This window comes from Diplotaxodon limnothrissa, linkage group LG15, assembly GCF_057381915.1.
Source record: "Diplotaxodon limnothrissa isolate DT_005_m linkage group LG15, D_limnothrissa_male_GT1.1, whole genome shotgun sequence".
In the NCBI taxonomy this organism is placed as follows: domain Eukaryota; kingdom Metazoa; phylum Chordata; class Actinopteri; order Cichliformes; family Cichlidae; genus Diplotaxodon; species Diplotaxodon limnothrissa.
Genome location: NC_140610.1, coordinates 38,068,869 through 38,089,383, shown reverse-complemented (window position 1 = coordinate 38,089,383; position 20,515 = coordinate 38,068,869). Strand labels below are relative to the sequence as shown.

At 42.7% G+C, this 20,515-nt stretch overlaps 1 protein-coding gene across 1 annotated transcript; it reads left to right on the top strand.

The window, feature by feature from the left end:
* The first annotated feature begins 576 nt into the window (after positions 1–576).
* Positions 577–19,485, top strand: LOC146617947 (alkaline phosphatase-like). Its single transcript, XM_085371822.1, has 11 exons — positions 577–670; positions 1,317–1,442; positions 10,925–11,040; positions 12,349–12,523; positions 15,566–15,738; positions 16,532–16,666; positions 16,756–16,831; positions 17,575–17,709; positions 17,868–18,059; positions 18,256–18,372; positions 19,205–19,485. Exons 1-11 carry the CDS (start codon positions 577–579, stop codon positions 19,483–19,485), a joined length of 1,620 nt encoding a protein of 539 aa, XP_085227948.1.
* The last annotated feature ends 1,030 nt before the right edge of the window (positions 19,486–20,515 follow it).

Here is a 20,515-nt window from a genome sequence, read left to right as displayed (position 1 = left end):
CAAGAGATTGGTGGGGGGACGAAATTGAAAGGGACACAGTAATGATTTGTAAAATGATGGATGCCAGCATAAATTGATAGTTTTTTGGGTTTTTTTTTCCTTCTGTTAAAGGGACTGCAGCTTAAAAAGATCCAGAAGGCACATACCACATCAAAGAATAATTGAGATCTCTATCACAATCACACACAAAACAGGGGAGTCAGGGAAAGGTACTGCAGAAGGGAGGGGAAAAAAAGGTGTAACATTTAAAATCATAAAAATAAAAAATAAAATAAAATGGGGTTTGTGCATTTTCAAGAATTATTCTATGATGCTGTGCAGCTCCTGTGTGGTCCTCTTTTTCTGTCTCTCTCCCTTGCTCTTCCTCCTTCTCTCACACTCACTCGTCCCTCTTTTGTGGCTCTAAGCCTATGAGCTGGCTTGGGCCCTTCCTTACTACACACACCCAGCGGGGCTTTATAAAGGCAGGGCCGGAGGTCTCAGCAGCCACACTCTCTGCCTGTGCCTCCTCTGCCTTTACGTCTGCACTGAAAGCCTGTGTCAATTTCTCCAGCTTCCAGGTCGTGTGGAACAGAGATGCTGACACCACATTACAGGGTCCCCAGTCTCCTGGTTATCCTGCTGGGCCCCATCCTGATGCCTGCCAGCCGGGCCGCTATGGACAGCCAAGGTGAGGAGACGTCAGAGTTATTATTGCTGCCTGAGGTTGGGATATTAGTAGCACTTTGTGGGGAGGAAAATGGACACACAGACTCAAGCAGGTAACCTCAAACTGGGACTGTGAGTAAAGACAGACTGCTTTTGAAAATGCAGGTGTGTGGGTGCCAGTGGCTGAAGATGAACATAAGCTGGTGTCAGTGTATTTTTGTCCGTGTCTACTTGTTTATGTAAACTTTGGGATGGACTGTTTGTCTTTCCTTGTTTTAGTGTGTGGCAAAAGGAATTTTCTTTTTTAGCTTTGTTTTCCCCCCTAGAGCTTCTCCGTGAGCATGAATGGATAGATATCAAAGTGCCTTCAAGGCTGTTTTTATCACTTTGACACCTTTTAAGAAACCTGTTTTTCTTGTCTGAATCAAGGTAAAGTACATGTGCATATGTCAGGGCATTAACCTTAAAGAGAGAAAAATGTGTGCTCGCGCACACACATGAATTCTTATGAAGTTCTGCACATGGAAACCCCCCCACGCACAAACCCTAAACAGTCAGCCCCACACACATGCCTGCTTGTTTACCTGTAAATCTCTGAGATCTACTCATATCCAAGACTGCACCTACATCTCATTAATTCTTTCTCCATGCATGTTTCTATGGAGCAGCCCTGTATGAGATTGAGAAAGAGCCGGCATATTGGGATGCACAAGCAAGGGCGACACTGGATGCTGCGCTCAGATTACGTCCTCGGGAGCACCAGGCCAAGAACATCATCCTGTTCCTGGGTGACGGTAAGCTTCTGAGAAATCAATTTTAACCAGCATTCAGTGCTGGCACAGCTGTGGCTAAAGATTTAGTAGAAAATGCATTACTTTCAACTTCACTGACAAACATAGCAAAGTGGATGATGTAACAGTATTTCTACATAATTATAAAACTGTTTTCAAAGTGGGCAAGCAATGTGAGGTTTTGGGGTTCTTGTGTTTTTTTTTGCCAAGACTAAACAGAAGGATCAAATATCATTCAGCAATTACCAACAAATATGGTTCAAATATTTGGGAAAATTAAGCTTGACTGCAGTGCTTTGGAACTTTATGGGCGAAATATAGAATAGGTGGAAAAAAATACTTGTACAGACATATGTTGGTGTAGCATTGTGATAGACATTTAAACTTTAAATGGCCGATTTTCATTTTTTAACACTACCTGCGCTGACAGGTCAGAGGCTGTGTTGTCTTGCAGTGAGGTGTTGGCAGCAGATCCTTTCATTCCTGTGGGTTGAAAGGTGAGGCTTCTGATAATCAGGCTTGCTCCGGTCTGCCCCAGAGATGCTCCATCAAGTTTTGGATCACGGGAGGTTGGAAGCCTTTGGCTCTTTGCTGTGCTCCACGAGCTGTTCCTGAACTTTTTCTTTCTGATGTCAATGGTTGTTAGATTGTTGGGCTGGTCACGTTGGTCAAAGACCGACGAACTGCAGGTGAGGGATGTGGATGACCTGTTAGTGGTTTTAATGTTGATGTGTGATCAGTGTACAGGAGGCAATGAAAATCTTTTGTCTCATTATCTCATTCAAAGCACTGGGCCACTTTTAAAACTGTATTTTTATGAATCTTCCATTGTGTCCGTAACTCAGATTTTATTTTAAGGAAAAGAACAAAATCACTGAGATCCACATCCTGAGAACAGCTGGTAGTTGGTTTGGCAGAAAAAAAATTCTTTCCAGTCCACTGTGACCAGGCACACATGTGTCACAGTTTAGCACCTTTGCCTTTTCACAGATAGGATGCAATAGTAGAGGTCTTTATTGGAAGTCAGACATCAGCGATGCTGTTGTTGTTGGGTTTTTTTTTTTTTTTTAATAGTGCAACAATTAGCAATGTTATAATTTCTATCTTGACCTTATAATGGCAGCATTGTCACACAGTTAGAGTATTCAAACCCAGAAACAATGATTCACAAATGTATTTATTAGGATTATTCTGTGTTCCATTTACCCTGGACGTTTGATGGTGGGCTTAGAGTGACTCCCACTCCTGAGTTAAGATGTTCCAGTAAGAAAGTCACAAAATCAAGGAAAATAAGTATTTGCTTTGTTCCTTAGCAATGTAGAGCCATTCATGTATCTGGTGTGTGACCCACTCAGCCATGGTGTCACCAGGTGCCACTCCAGTCAGCTGCCAGCTGGAAACTGAGGCTACAGTCTTTACATGCGATTTTTGACAACCCAAGATTGGAAATGTGCTGCCTGGTCTGATGAGTTTCGATTTCTGCTGCAAGATTCAGACGATAGGTCAGAATTTGGCATAAACAACATGAAAGCATGAATCCATTCTGCTTTGTATCAACAGTTCAGGACACTGGTGATGGAATAATGGTGTGGGGATATTTTCTTGCCACTGTTGTCACACAGTTTAAGTACCAGAACCCAGATGCAATGATACAAAACTGTGTAAGAGGCTTATACTGTACTGCATTTACCTCTGAAGACAGATGTCAGAGCTGGGAGCTGCGTTCCAGTAGTCATTTCGGAAAAGCGAGGAAAAACAGGATTTGTTTACTGTTTGTAAACACAAGATTTGTTTACTGTGTGTAAACACAAGATTTGTTTACTGTGTATACTTGTTTTTTGCCCTGAAACACACTGCCCCAGCACATTCATGTATGCATGAGGTTTATGTAGTGAGTTACAAATACATAGCAGTGATCCTACAGATCACAAGTTTTACAGTTTTACTAATGTTCCTATGCACATCCGCCATCTTGGATCATTAAATCAGGGTTAGTCGTGCCGTCCTGACTTTCTCAGTTGAAATTCTGATTTGAGGAAGCATTCCAGTCGAAGATTGTGACTGGGAACTTGGAAATTCCACTTTCCAACTTCAAATGGAATTCCCATTATTGACATAGCAGCATAGCACTGCTTCATCTGAGATTAATGTAGTTTCATCTAAAGAAAAAGAAATAAATCGGATAAAAATGTCAAACACAAACAAAAGTGTGCATTTTTTTTCTTTCGCACAGCTCTTACAGAGCCATTTGTTTCTTTTAGAGTGCATTGTTTGTTGTTAGCAGTTGTCTTTTAGCTATGCTGCTACATTAGTTGATACTCTAAGATAACTTAGTTATCTTAGAGTATCAACATCAGTGGGGGCGCCACCTTAAAGATCCACTCTTGAGATAACAAAGTGTCCTTCTGTAGCGCTGTAGTCTGACACTGCAACATCTACAGGCAGCTATTGACATTTGAGAATAATTTCCATCTGCATTAGATTTGGCTGGAAATTGTTCTGCCATTAATTGTTACTTTTATGACTGGTGAGGGATTAAATCAGTTTTGGTGGGAGAAGCTGATTAAAGGCACAAAGATGTGAGAATGTTTTTTGTGTTAAAGACAAACAATATCTGCTTTAAATCATACCCATCAAGTCGCATTTCTGGGTGGTCGGTGAGCAGAGTTTTCTTTACACATCTCTCCTGCCCTGCTTTGCCCTAAGCCTGTTCTTAATTTTATGAGTGTGACTTTTAAGGGAAACTTAAATGCACCACAGTAGGGTTTTTAAATACAATGGTAAAGGGCTTACAGCAGCAAAGGAAAACTTGTAGGCACCATAGCAAAAAACAGGCAACAAATTGATTGTTTAGTTAAGGAGGTACAATGCTTCGGGCTTCTCCAGGAGTGTTCAGATGCATCATGGGTCAACCCTGTTTTTGACATTGCTTAGTAAATTGTGACAGTTTAAATAAAGCCTACAAGTTCCTGCATTTATACTGGAGAGCAACAAAAAGTTAAACATGCTTGTACTATTGAAAATCACTTTATCCATAAAAACCACGTAGACAGAAATGAAAACGAATGTGTTTGAAAAACTAACGGTAACCTCTGAGAACTAGAAGACAGACTGTTTCTTCAACAAAACATGTCACTGTGTTTTCACTTGAAAATATAAAATGTTAACGTTTTTTTATGTAACACATAAAAACAACAAAAGCTTAGGATTAAAGCTGGTCTGGTGAAATTTATGAATATCTAGATCTAGATCTAGATATTGGTGTTTCCATTTGAGAGTCTACAGGACATACACTGAGGCTGGGTTTTAGAAATACAACATGGTAACATGAGAAATGTTAACTGTGACAACTCTAACATCTAGTTTAAGGTGTGTGAAGTAAATGCATCACAGAAGCTAATGAGGAGCTGCTTCTCCCTTATTGTGTTCAAATAAAGTACAAGTGATTTACATAAGGTTGATTCATAATACAAGAAAGGATGGTTCACATCATCTAAAAGATTCGACTGGAACTTGAAATGTTAAAGTACTGTTCCTGTCTGTGTGATGATTGTATTTTACCTGAGCTACTGTGAATGTTGTAAAAGCACTGTGACGAAGAGAAAGTACGCATTTGGGTAAACTGAGCTGGAACTTCACATATTGTGAGTTTTTTTTTCTTTTCTTTGAGAAAACTCATAAACTCCTTGCTTATTTAAGTAAGTAATTCACACAGATATTATATGTTTAAAGGGTGAGCTTAACAGTCAAGGAAGTGTCCTCAATACAGCCTGTACACACTTTGACATAGATGTAAGAGGACTGATAAAAGAAGGTATAATAGTAAATAAAACAAATAGTTATGTCAATAACTTCTGTTCCCTGAAGGAGAGGAGCGAGGTACAACACATAAGTATGGGATATCACGCCCTCGCGTGTCCTGGCTGAAGAAACCTTTATTCATGCCCTTAAGGCAGATGACGTGTGATGACACGCGCACGACCCCGCCTGCACATATAGCCCCTGTCATCACAGTCATCCCTCAGTTCGATAGCCGCTCTTCACCAAGCCAAACTGCTCAGTGGGGCCACCTTGTGTTGTACCTCGTTCCTCTCCTTCAGGGAACAGAAGTTATAGACATAACTATTCGTTCCCTTTCAGTCGATTCACTCGGTACAACACATAAGTATGGGACATATATACACGCCCCACCGAACCGGAATCGGACCACCATATCCTTAGTGAGTGGTAGACCCAGCAGAAAGGACAGCATGAGCCACCGAAGGGGCCAAGGACTTGCTGCTAGAAGGCTGATTATCTCCGCATACCACGACCTTGTGGGCCACCAAGGGGCCACTAGAATCAGAGAGAGGGAATACCGATGCACTCGCTCTAGAACTGGAGATATAATTTCCACTGGGGGAAATGCATACACGTCTGGCCATTGGTGCGCTAGCACGTCCATGCCCAAGGGTGCATCATGGTCGATTATGGAGAAGAACAGGGGGCAGTGAGTATTTACCCTGGAAGCAAAAAGATCTATTTGTGCCTTGCCAAATAAATCCCAAATCTGAGCCACTACTTAAGGGTGTAACCTCCATTCTCTCACCAGAGGACCCCCCCTGGAGAGAAGGTCCAGCCCCAGGTTCAGGTGGCCCGGGACATGGGTGGCTCTTAGAGACAGAAAATGAACACTGCACCATAACAGCAGAGAGTGAGACAGCTTCAACAGGGGAAGAGAACATGTTCCTCCCTGCCTGTTTATGTAAGACACCACTGTTGAATTGTCCGTCCTGACTAAGACATGCTGGCCATCCAGGACTGGACGGAAATGCTTTAGAGCTAAGAACACTGCTAACAGCTCTAAGTGGTTGATGTGCAGCTCGCGCTGGGCTGCGGACCAGATCCCTCTCACTGATGCACCCTCGCAAAGCGCTCCCCACCCTCTTAGGGAAGCATCTGTGGACACCACCTTGCGAAACAACACCCTCCCAATCCGAGAGCCCTGATGCAGCAGCCTGGGCTCCCTCCAAGGACGGAGAGCTAGCATGCAAGACGCGGTTACCGGCAGCCTCCTCCGGAGGTGATGCGATGCACACAAACGGTGAGAGAGAGTCCAGCGTTGAAACGCTCTCATTTTTAACAGTCCAAGTGGCACCACGGCGATCATAGATGCCATCATGCCCAACAAGCTTAATATCGTCTGGAAACGCAGTCTGCTTCCCAGCTGAAACTGAGCGAGGCAGCGATGAAACGCGGCCACTCTGTGCTCCGACAAACATGCGCGGCTGGAAAGCGAGCATATTTTCAAACCGAGAAAAGTAATCTGCTGACTCGGGATTAGCGAGCTCTTTTGAAAGTTCACAGAGAACCCCAGTGTCTGAATGTGTCACAGAGAACCCCAGTGTCTGAATGTGTGACAGAACCAGCGACAGCTGTGTCTCTGCCTGCTCTCTGGAGCAAGCTACGAGAGCCCAGTCGTCTAGGTAGGCTAAGATGCGGATGCCTCTCTCTCTGAGGGGCGCTAGCGCTGCCTTGGCACATTTCGTAAAGGTGCGAGGAGCGAGCGACAGCCCGAACGGCAGCACTAAGTATTCATTGGCTACGCCCTCAAATACAAACCTCAGAAACTGCCTGTGTTTCGGGTGTATAGCCACATGAAAATAAGCATCTATTAGATCAATTGTTGCAAACCAATCTCCCGGGCCAACTGCATTCAATAGCTGTCTGAGTGTTAGCATCTTGAACCTGTACGTTCGTAGATACGTGTTCAAGACTCGCAGGTTGAGGATGGGACAAGGCCCTCCTTCTTTTTTTTGGAACAACAAAATAATGGCTGTACCAACCTTTGTCTGTCTCCGAAGTGGGGACCACTCGTGTTGCTCTTTTCTGCAATAGCGCCTTTATTTCCTCTCTGAGTATCATGGCCGCCTCGGTGTTGACAGTCGTGTTTACAACTCTTTGGAAACGAGGCGGCTTGACCCGGTAACCCATGGCAATGGTTCGCAGCACCCACGGAGAGGGGGCACAAGTGCGCCACTGAGGGAAGTGAGCAGCCAGCCGGCTGACCTGCAGCACCGTCGGCGGGGCGTTGTCGCCCCCCAGTTTGTCTGCAGGGGACTGCATCACCTGCCTGACCTGGCTCATTCTGCCTGCAGGCTGAGCATTTGTGATTGTTTGAGAATAAACAACACTCTTTATTGATTGTAACATGGAAACATGTACATTCATACATTTTGTTGGAGGCACCTTTTCTCTATGTGGTCACCTGAACATTTAACACACCTGAACAGGGAGTGACCTGAGGCATTTTGTGTGCAGGAGTTTTGTGCTTGGGAGACAGTGTTAGGAAAGTGCAGCGCCTTCTGGGGCTGACAACCTGAACAGAACTTAAGCGGCACCTCTTGTGCGGCAACAGAGGGATAAAAACAGCGTCTCCCTGCTGCTGGACCCCTTCTCCACTCGAAACCACAGCTAGGAGGGCTGAGGCTGAGGTGTCGGATCCCGCCGGGGGCCCGAGGGTGGGCCTTTGCTCCAGGCCAACTGGCGTGGAGCTCATGCCAGAGGATGTGCTCTCGCTGGCGGCACACTCACTTCAGCAGTGGGTGCCGGTCTCTTGCCAGTCGTCAGAGCAGCGGTGGGCCTGTGAGAGCTAACTGCGGGCTTGGGCTTGGGCTGACATCTGGGGATGATGTCGCGTCCAAATATATAGCTCTGTCCCTATCCGGGACGTCAGAGAGGGTCAGCCACAGGTGCCCCTGCGCCACTACTGTCGACGCCATCCCTCTGCCCAGGGAGAGCACTGCACAGCGAGACGCACGGAGGATGTAATCTGTGGCGACTCTGACCTCGTTAAGAAGAGGTGCCAGCGGGATGTCATCAGGAACCAGCGATCCGAGCACCACCAGGCACATTGCCTGGTACGTCTGGAGCATGGTGACGGAGCTCATGGCGTGAGCAGTGCCGGCCTGAGCCCAATAAATCTTCTCCAGCTGCGAAGCAGAGAATCTGCAGTACTTGGACGGCAGAGTTGCGGGGCCGCCGACACCATGGTTATGGGATAAGCAGCCAGAGACGGCTCCATAGGGGGTGGGTTAGCTAAGCCAGCCCCCTCGGCGCCGTCCAATTCCTTGTACTGTCCATAGCCGGGCACAGTGACGCGGGTAGACAGAGGTTTGTTCCATGCTGTTAGCTCGCAGAGAAAGTCTGGGAACATGGGAAGGCAGGAGGAGAGGGCCAGTCCACCTGCAGCTTCTCAGCAGCACGGCAAAACAGGGAAAAAAAGAGAGGTGTCATCGTGGCCGACCGGCGTAGCAGCGGCGGCACATTGGTCCGACAATGAACTCTCCTGCTCATCCTCCGACAAACCATGGATATCCAGGCCAATGTCCAGTACGTCATCGTTTTCCTAGGGAGCGCTGGCGGGCTTCAACCCAGGCTGAAGCCCGTCAGCGCTCCTGCATGGTTTCGGCTCGTCATCGGCTAACCCGTCAACATATTCCATGTGGTCAGCCCAGCTAATTGTGGGGACATCGACCGGAAAATCCTCGTCTTCGGACTCTGATGAAGCCGGGGCTCCATACTCGGAAAGGAGAGGGTCATGCCGTGCGACAGCCAAGCGTCCCAGCACTTTTTCCACAAACGTCACCCGTCTTTCCAGGGTCGAGCGCCGGAGCTGGCGACAAAACGCACAGGCTTCGGGCCCCAGGCAGACAGGGCAGGCATCGTGCTGGTCGCTGTCGTGCAAAGAGAAACTGCATCCCTGAGGACAGGGGCGAACAGAAGATTTCTGCTTTGCTCGCTTCGGTTTGGAGTCCATTCCAAAACGCAAAGCAAAATGCTGCACGGGAAAAAACTTGAAATTAGTGCTCCGCGGGCAGCCTACACACCAACTGCGTGGTGGAGGCTAACACCAACAGGGGCAGTTAAGCTAAGTTCAAGTCGGCAGACAATGGAGCTAACTACCAGCAGCTAGCTAGCCCAACTCAGCAGAGGTGTTCTCAGCGAGGTGAAGAGCGTAAGAACTGAGGGATGACTGTGATGACAGCGGCTATATGTGCAGGCGGGGGCCATGCGCCTACCACTCACTAAGGATATGGTGGTCCGATTCCGGTTCGGTGGCTGCTCTGCGGGGCGTGTATATATGTCCCATACTTATGTGTTGTACCGAGTGAATCGACTGAAAGGGAACGAATAGTTATGTCTATAACTTCTGTTCCCTGAAGGAGAGGAACGAGGTACAACACAAGGTGGCCCCACTGAGCAGTTTGGCTTGGTGAAGAGCGGCTATCGAACTGAGGGATGACTGTGATGACAGGGGCTATATGTGCAGGCGGGGTCGTGCGCGTGTCATCACACGTCATCTGCCTTAAGGGCATGAATAAAGGTTTCTTCAGCCCAGTGTCTTCATAAGATTGACTCAGTTTATCATGCCTCCTTACGGTTTATTACAAACTGTAGGGCCTTGACCCATTGTTGTGATCTGTACGCTCGAGTGGGATGGCCTTCGTTGTCCTCCAGGAGGTTTGCTCACTGGTGCATCTTTATTTATAAGGCCCTGCTTGGACAAATGCCCACCTACATTTGCGATCTGCTCACACGGAGAAGTACTGTTTCTTACAGCCTGCGTTCAAGCGATCTTTTATTGCTCAATGTTCCATTTGCCAGAACTGAACTGGGAAAGAGGGCTTTTACTTATGCTGCCCCTTTCACATGGAACATGATGCAAAAAGACTGGAAGATAGCAGATCTTATTTCATTAAATGCTTTTAAGTCCATTTTTGTGACTTAACATTCTCACTTCCAGATGATTGTTGTTGTAATTTGGTGACATATAGATAAAAATGAACTGAAACCTCTGCTTACTAAGGGGTCCTTTTCATGGTTAGTGTGCAATGAAACAAAAGGAAAACTTAAATTTCACTGTAACCCTTAATGGTTTTGTGTAGAAAAGGGCAGTTTGGAAGTTTAAATGACATTACAATTGTTGTACATTACTCTAAAACCAAAGCTATAAGATTGACTTTAAGATTACAACCTGATTTCAAACATAATCTAACATAAACATTCTTACCCCTGGAAAAAGCTCTAAGATATTAACAGAATATGCCAAATGAGATACAGGATGGCAAAAAATGTATCTTAAAATGAGCTCTTTTGAGCTCTTTTTCATTAGAACAGTAAAGTACCACAACAAAGAATAAGTACACATATGAGGAACAGGTATCACTGCTTTAGAGTTTTCTTGTGTTGCATGCAAAACTCTTTCTTAGTCTCCTCTCGGCATTTTCTTATTTAAACACTGGTGACTAAGAATCAGTCTCATTGAAATGTATAAATGTATCCATCACCTTTTGAATGTGTGCCATGAACAATTAAGGCATTTCTCAAGAAATAACAAGGGGAATCGAGCCCCCTTACTATCAACCTTATAAAATGTCCAGTGAATGTGTATAATGTAGACTGACCACGTCAGTGACCTTTGGTCGTCAATCACTGTCTCGCAGGAATGGGCGTGTCCACAGTGTCAGCAGCTCGAATCCTGCGAGGTCAGATGGATGGTGGATCTGGAGAAGAGACGATACTAGCCATGGACACCTTTCCATACGTGGCCCTCTCTAAGGTGACAAAACAGCACTGCTGACCTGCAGGTCATCAGTTATTATTCATCAATTAATTATTCATGTGTAGAAAGAAATTCAAAATAGCCAGTAAAGTGTCATCCTATAACCTCAGCTGCACTTCAAATGTATTTTACATTTTGTATTTTATTAATAGTTCTTCTAAGTTGCTTTCTCCACTCATGAGAAGTAGAGTAACTTTTCCAATGTGTGCTCTTGTTCTTCTGTGGCCTGTACTGAACTGTATCCACTCACATTACATCTAATGTTCTTTTTTTTTTTTTACTTTTTTTTCTCTAGAGTTGGTCAGTTGGTTGCTAGGAAAAATGCTTTTATGTAATTCCTTGGAAGGTTGGAATACATATTAACCAGTAAATAGCTCTGTATTTTCAAACCTGCAGTAAAACATTTCTTACTGTGTTTGAAAATTATTGCATTTTACTGTTACATTATCCTAAAAAAGGTGTTCCTCCTGGTGAAGAAAGTGACAAAGCAGGGGGGAATTTTCACACAAATTTCAAAACACATTCCAGGTTAGCAACAGCTCACAGAAACGTACCTTTTCTCTGTGGCCTTTGAATTTTTCCCCACTTTCACTCACATTCTTGTAAAATGTGCATGTGTGTTTGAGTGTGTGTTTATGGTAGAAATACAGTCACCTGGTAAATCAGTACAGAGACATGAAGTAGAACTATCATAGAGACAAAGACAGATTTGCACTGCAGGTGAATACCCCTTTATAAGGAAGGCTGATCAGGGGCTTGAACGTGTCTTTTTATTCACATGCTTCGTTCCCTTAACACGACACATGCCACTCAAACTCTCACGTGAAAAAAGAAATCCTAATGCAATCAACAGCTGAAGTGAAAATGCTGACACTGTGGTAGAAAATGTGAACACAGATTTAAACTCATCATCCTGGATTGAACATAATCCCTAAATCACTGTGTGGTTGAAAGAAGGAATCAGTGTTTAGTGTCTTTGGTGCCTCTGATATCCCAACCTATAATCAAAAAGAGAACATATCTGATATAACACATTCTAGCTGGCTCCATCTTTTAGATCATCCCCAGAAACTTTTGCAACTTAAGTGACAGTCATTTCAACTTAACACATTAGAACATGAAGCACATTCAAGCAATTTTTCTCAGGGGAGAAGCAAAAATGCTACTTTCAATATGCAGTGAATGCATAAAATATCTCAGCTCCCCAAATGTGCATGTGCAGATTTCACTTCTAAAAATAATGACATGGTCCATCTGTGTTTGATGCTATCCTGTTTTAATGCTGTTTTTGTTTCTACTCTGTAGACCTACAGTGTGGACAAGCAGGTAGCAGACAGTGCCAGCACTGCTACAGCCTACCACTGCGGTGTGAAGGCCAATGCAAAGACAGTAGGACTCAGCGCTAAAGCGGTGGCCTACGAGTGTAACACCACCTTTGGTAATGAGGTCTACTCAGTTCTGCGGCGCGCTAAAGCACAAGGTAAAGACAGTTGATTGCTTGGTCAAGTAGTGAGTTTGCTGTGTAAAGGACAGGTCAACCAGTTTGTTTTCTGATCTTAAGATATGTAATGCTTTAAAATAAAATATGTGGAATAAAGCAATAATCTGACAAGCTACTTCAGTGTTGCTTGCCAATTACGGTTCAACGTTCAAAAAATATATATACAGTTAGGAGAACCACCCACGCTGATCTGCCTTGACCTTTGTGCCTGTGGTCACTTTATGACATGCAATTTGTGCAGGGTTGTCTGTCAAGGCATGTGCATGTTTCAAGTGAATTTGCATTGTTGTTTGCAAATGTTTGCTAATGTTGTCGTGTCACAACATTAGATTGAGTTTGCTATATTTTTGTCACATATATGTTTATTTGCATCATGTGTCGATATACTAAATCGTTTAATGCACCCTTGGCTGCAGGGTAAGGCCCCGGTAAACCAAATATGGCTGAGGTAACACAGACCACTAATGTTTTCTTCATAGAGGTCTACACATAGTCTAGCTCAGGGGTTGGCAACCTGCGGCTCCGGAGCCGCATGCGGCTCTTTAGTCCTTTTAGTGCGGCTCTGCGTGGTTTGGGAAAATAAATTATTTTTTTAAGTAATTAGCTGAAGTGTATTTTATTTATGTTAGTTCTTTTTTAACTTCTATTAGTTTTTGATCGCTCAAAATAAGCGTCACACTTGTGGAAGCCGGTGTACCCGCCGAAACGCCGTGCATTTATTGAGACTTTCAACCCCAGGTAAGCCAATTATGGATCTTCGGATCTACATTATGTCAGCAGCTGTTCTCCACCGTGAACTATATTAAAAACAAACACCACTCACGCCTCATAGATGACAGCTTACAGTCCTGCGTAAAGATGAAAGTCACTTCGTACAGCCCCGATTTGCAGACGCTGTGCGCAGAGGTTCAGGAGCAGAAGTCCCATTGTAAACATATCACGGCAGACCCGACGATGTTTCCATGAACATGCTTTTCAGCATCTCTTTATTGACCACTTTTCACACACGGTTGCTGTACACATACATCCGGTGTTAAAGCTCACAGCCCGACACATACCAACACAACAGCATAGATAGCACAGACGTTAAGGTGGCGAGGCGTGATTGCTGGTGCCGCTCCGGTGCGTCCGCCTATTTTTCATTTTTCAGCAGCATGGTGCTTTTTTTCCAATTATTTTTTTAAAAAATCTGGTCAAGGCTCCAAAAGCCCAAAGGTGATATAAAGGTGGCGGCTCACAACAGTTTTTGTTTGCTACATGGATCATTTTAGTTCAGCTGGGTGTCTTTCCTTTTGTTATATTTCTTTAAGAGTTTAAAATGTGTTAATTACATAAATAAAATGTAATTTTCTCTGTAGCACTTCATGGATTTAAGCAACACACCTTAGTTGTTCACACAAAGCATAAAGGTAAAAAATATGTATATATACATATATACAGTGTTATCTTCATTTTAGATGTCAAAAAGTATTTGCGGCTCCCAGTGTTTTCTTTTGCGTGGAAATCGCATCCAAATGGCTCTTTGGGTGCTAAAGGTTGCTGACCCCTGGTCTAGCTGCTCAACTAGAACTAAATTGCCTTGGGAGACCCTGATGGGGGCAAATTGCCTCCAATAACATAACTGCTGGAGATCACTAGGGCACCAAAACCACCCCACCATGATAAGGTGTTCATTAAGTGGATTGTTCTTTTAAGGCAATTTTTTTAAATTGTTCTTCTATAATTATCAATAAATAAACAAACATGGAACCATCAAACCTGTCCACAGAGATAATGTATTGTACTGTGTTGTACTGTTACAAATGTAGTGTTGACAGCAGTAACTACAACAAATTCTATGAGCGTAACTGCTCGAAAACTCCAAATCTCACCTCCCTCTATCAAAATCATCTCACCATTGTCACCAATAAAACAGATAGTTCTTAGAATTGGAGTTCTCTGGCACAGAAGAAGACACAAACCCATTTCTAACAAATTCCAAAACTATTTGGTACAAAGTACACAAAAAAATATAATTTGTATCATAAAAATAATCATCTTTATGCTTTAATTCCAAAATAAAAGTTGGTACACAGACTGTGTGAGGGGCTCAGGGGTTGAGAAATGGTGTCAGAACACAAGATAATTTATTTGAAAGAGGTGATTTCATTTTATATGTTAGACTTTCTTGCTGAGACCCGTCTGTCAAACCTGCAGCTCGAAGTCTTCTCTTCACAGTTAAACTGAGACTTGCTTACTGCAACCACTATTAAGCTGTGCTTGAAGCTGTTGTCCTGTGAGCTGTCTGTCATGCAACCTGTTAACTCTCAGAAACTTGTCCTCTGATTCAGTTGCTGCTTTGGGTCTGCCAGATCTCTACCTGACAGAGTGTGCCCCAGTTTCTGAGTGCCTTGTGATGGTGAAGGAAACTGTACTCATTGACACATTGACTTTTTTTGCATTTTCTCTGTGGGAAAGACCTATATTTTGAAGTGTTACGATGGTCTGTCTCTCTTCCATTATTAATAGCCTATTTCTTGCCATTTTGTAGCAACACTTTACTTTCTGTAGTACAATACTGTTCAACCGATGCTCATGAGGGTATGGTACCACAGTGTGTTCCAACACACTTTTATGCAGACAGATGGGGTTGTAAGTAATCCAGAAAAGTTGGAACACCTGTAGGACTTAGTAGCACCAGCTTCTAAGGCTTCATCAACCTCCACTGCTGCCGAACAGCTTTAAATTGTTAACCCATTTTGTGTTCCATGAAAACAAAACATTTTGTATAATTCTGAAAAGTACATTACTTTTGGTTTTGGGTAATCTTACCTTTTTTTCTTTTCTTTTCTTTTTCTTTTTTACATCTGGCAATTCACTATTTACTTTTGTACCATTTCAAATTATTCATTGGACTTGAACGACTTAAACAGCAATAACTGGAAGAATTAGGGTGTTTTAAAACCTTTGACCGGTAGTGTGAACTCCTGGATGTACTGTATTCTATCCATTTTTCATTTGCAGTTTTCTATTGTTTTTCAGGTAAATCAGTAGGAATAGTGACCACCACCCGTGTCCAGCATGCTTCCCCAGCAGCCGCCTACGCCCACTCTGTCAGCCGCAGCTGGTACAGTGATGCAGATCTGCCTTCCAGTGCTCGCGAACATGGTTGCGTCGACATTGCCACCCAGCTAGTCACCAATGTTGACATTGATGTAAGAAAGAAAAATTGTTTGGCTCTTTTCAATCAACAAATAAGATATAACATCAATTGTCAGTGTAGCTATTATATAATAGGGTTTATTTAAATACTTTTATATAAATTGGTAGGGACCAGATAATTCTTTTATTATGCCCTGACGTTTAAAATCTTGGCCTGGTCTGTCTAGACTTTCACTAGATAGATCAGGCTGCACCCACCTGTTAAACAGGCCTCCTGGCCACCTCTTGCCTCCTTTGTTGAAAGGGTCACTCCCAGAGGCAGAGGGCTGTGAGGCACCGCCCAGCGGGAAACGCTCTACAGAGAACCAAACTTTTTTCTTTTGAGTTCTGTATGTCCGTTCAGGCACAGTCCATACTTGATCTGTAGGCAACTCAGAAGTGGAGGTCAGGGTGTGTGTGTGTGTGTGTAATTTCATATGACTCTACTTGATGAGAGCAGTACACGAACACTTTAAAGCAAAGATTGTAAGCTCGATCAGCCCTGTTAGAACCCTGTTAGAACCCTGTTTTGCTGCACCACCTTCTATAAAATTGCAATAAATAAATAAATAAATAAATAATGGAATTGATCTTGTTGGCCTATCTTTAATTGCCATATACAAATGAGCACTCTGTGTTCCCAGTTATTTTCCATTGTGATTTCCAGAGTTCATGACTTTATCGTTTTATTTCGATTATCCTGTCAGATTATAATTAACAATAACTTTAAGGTCAGTACAAAGAAATATGAGGAAAGTTGGAAAAGCCAAACATCTTTGTGGTTCTGCTTGTTGTTGTTTTTTAAAGGTGATTCTCGGTGGAGGCAGGATGTACATGACTCCAAAAGGCACCCCAGACCCAGAGTACCCTACCTCCAACTCCCGCAAGGGGGACCGCAAAGACAAGAGGAACCTCATTGATGTGTGGCTGAAGGCTAAACCAGTAGGATTATTGACAATTATTGTGCAAATATTTCCTCAATTCCCCCACGACAGCTCACAGAGTCACGTTTCCTCTGGTTTGTGTTTCAGAACAAGAAATCACGCTATGTTTGGCACAGGAAGGAGTTTGATGAGATAAATGTTAAAAATACTGACCGACTCATGGGTGGGTAACTAATATTGGGTCTGCTAATGAGCAGATACAGACTTACTGCAGAATATTAAATATATTAACATTGGTAGAAAGGTAGGGAAAAATTTAGTCATAAACCTGTTTACATATATCTAAGTTATTAAATCTTATAAATGCCTTAGAAAGAAGAGGAGTCCACTTAACCCAACTTTAATCTTTATAGACATGTAAATACTTATGATGTTGACTAGTATCATCTCTTACTGCTTTGGTGATAAAACAACACAGTGTGCATGACAGCAATGCAGCCGCCAATAGCTCAGAGGTGTTATCATCTTGTTATCAATGTTATGCATATTACCCACTTGTATGATAAATTTAGAAAATTAGATCTGCTGCATTTAAAGGTGTTCTTACTTTTAAAACAAGCCATCACAGAGAAGGCTTGACTAGCAGCTAGCAATTATTTCTTTAAAACTGTTAACTGCCTTATATATAACTTAAATGAGCAAGTGTACCAATTCTTAGATAGATTTTCATATTAATGATCTGAGATTGCAGTGCTGATTTTAACTCTACAGACGGGGTCAGAAGGTTTAGCTGTTCAACTCTAACATATTTTGAAATTGACTTTCAGTTTCCATTTTTTTTTTTTTTTTTTTTTTTGTTCTAACTGACAGTTTGGATTAACCACAACATTGCTGTGTGCTGCTGCATATTTTTTATTCATTTTGGTCCAACATGAACATTTTCTTCTTGTTTGTTCGTGCTTCTAGGTCTGTTTGAGCCCAAAGACATGAGATTTGAGGTTTTCCGAAATAGCACGCGTGATCCATCCATTGTGGAGATGACAGAAAAGGCTATTCAAATACTGAAGAAAAATCCAAAAGGATATTTCCTGTTTGTGGAAGATGAGTGCAATAAAACAATTTTGTAATGTAAAATCTCAGCAAGCACACTCATTTATTTATTTAGCTTGTGGATCCAGTTTAATGAGGTTTAATTCCTTAAGTTGCAAGACAATGAAATAAATATTAAATGTCTAAATCTCTTTTCTGTTATCTGTTACGAGGGAGAATCGATCACGGTCACCACGATGGCATTGCCAAACTGGCACTGACAGAAGCTGTGATGTTTGACTGTGCCATTCATCGTGCTGCACAGCTCACCAGAGAATCAGACACACTGACTGTGGTCACTGCTGACCACTCTCATGTCTTCACCTTTGGTGGCAACACGGCTCGAGGAAACCCCATCTTTGGTATGACTCAAAGCACTGCCACGTGAAGGCATTGTGGGTTCAAACTAGCATGAAAATCATGCCCTGGTGTGTGAAATTAAAAGTACAAGGGGCGAAAAAAGGGGTAAAACAAAAAAAGGGTGCAGACGGACCACTTGTGAAGAATACTGGAACTAGCCTCTTCCTTACCTACATTCTTTTTATTTTTATTATTCAGGATTAGCCCCAAAGAAAGCTGACGACCAAATGCCTTTCACTAGCATCCTGTATGCCAATGGCCCGGGTTACGTCCATATAAATGGAACTAGAGAGAACATCACTTTGGTGGATTACTGTAAGTACAGATTAATATCTTTCAGCTGTGGCACTCGTCTGTGCTGATGTGTACACAGACACCTTGAAGCGATGCGGTTATGGTTGGCTTGTGCATGTTTCTCTAGGGAGCAGAGATAAATTATGATGGTCATTTTATTTACGGATTCATGGTTCTGTCTTCTGTTTAGTTCTTTGCACAGGTCTCCTGTACTTTGGAAGGTTAACAGCAATGTTCCTTGTCCTACACTGTGTGTTTTTTGTCATTGAACAAGTGTGTGTAACTTAAGGTGAAAAAAATGCCTTCTCTTTTTAATATACTTGTTCTGGGAACCAGTGTACACTCAGCCCACCTGGCACCTATCCCCTGCAAGTCAACATCTATATGATTAATGTAAGCGTATGAGGCCAAAAAGTTTTTGTGAGATGTAGAGATAAAAGAGAATAAAGGTTCAACCTTTGCACAATGCTTAAAAGGCCCCTTTAACCAGAGCAAAACAAAGACTGCAGTCATTTTCCAAATACATCCACTGGGGGTATTTTTACACGCTTTGCTTCGCGTTAGTCGCTGAATCAAAGGGATTTAGATTCCTTTCTGGTTTGTGAAAATTATATTATTAAGTTTGATTAAATAAATTACAGAGGATTTGAAAAACACAGTTGTGCCACAGGATACATGAGGAAAGTGTGATAATAGTGCAATCTAATGTATGTCTCTTATCCCAATGACAGTTTATGAATTTGTAAGTAAGGTAGAGTGTATAAGGTCATCATGGTGAATTAATGGAAACGCTGAAACATCTACTTATTCTGAAAGGTTGTTTGGTGATTGGCTACACATTTTTTTTGTTTAGATGATGAGGAGTACATGCAGCAGGCTGCTGTGCCACTGGATGCTGAGACACATGGTGGGGAGGATGTGGCCATCTATGCCAAAGGACCAATGGCTCACCTGTTCCATGGTGTAAAGGAGCAGAATTATGTGGCACATGTCATGGCCTACGCTACCTGTTTGGAGCCTTACACAAACTGTCCTCCTCACACGCACCGTCACACTCATTCCTCCTCTGGCTCTGTGAACACACCTTCCAGCCTCTTGTTTTTCCTTCTCTGTGTTCTCTTGTTGTTCAGATGACCCCGCCCAATCCGGCACACGTGTTACTTTGTATAAATGTAGCAATATGCACTAAACACTCGCAGGGTATGCATGTGCACTGTATGTGCACAGGCTGTCAACTTAGAATCCAGGGATAAAAGTACTGTATTTCTTAAGAGAAAAAAAGATTCTCTGTACGTCCATATTTACATGCACAGTTAACCAAACATGCATGCAAGCGTAGGCTTAACTTGCATGTGCTAACTCTATTCAGGTGCATACCAACAGCTATGCAGGAACCTCAAGCTACTACATATGCAAATTAACCATAATTCATATGTAAACAGCCCTCCGTGTGTTTCCACTGCAGAGCCATCAAAACTTGTTGTATTTTATTAAAGGCAATTACAGCCTATATGTACATATGTGACGTCTAACATGCACTAACTTTTTTCATTATTAAGTGTGAGTTTTGCCCATTATGTTTTTTTCTCCAGTTAAATACATTCAGTGTAATCTAAAGCTTTGGACAGCATAAACTGAAACAAACAGATTTGAGCTCATTTTTTTCTATTGGCCACGTATACAGGGCACAGAGCTGTAACATGATCATCACTGTCCAGGTGAAATAAAATACGATAATGTAATCCTGAATTATGAGCCGTCATGGCGAGTACCAGCGTTATCAGACCTGAGAAGAAATCAGAAAGACTGCGTTAAAATATCAGCCCTTCATTATGTGTCTTGACCTTAATAGCTCCTAACCTTTTATGTTTCTCTGTTAAATTGCCTGTCACTTGATACCATAATCTATTGGATTGTAAACGAATGTATTTTATAAGCAAGTTGAAAATGTATTTTCATACTATTTCTTTTCCTACAGATGTGTAGGCATAGAACATCTGGTTTTCTTTGTAAAATCGTTCTCCATTTGATAGAAAATATTTTGGGTAATGCCCAACTTTATGGGTCATTTCATTTAATAAAGATTGCCAAGAAAGAGCATATGTGTTTTTACATTTTCTGGATTGGCTGTGTTCCAGAGTAAGCGTATTACATTGTTGCCCAA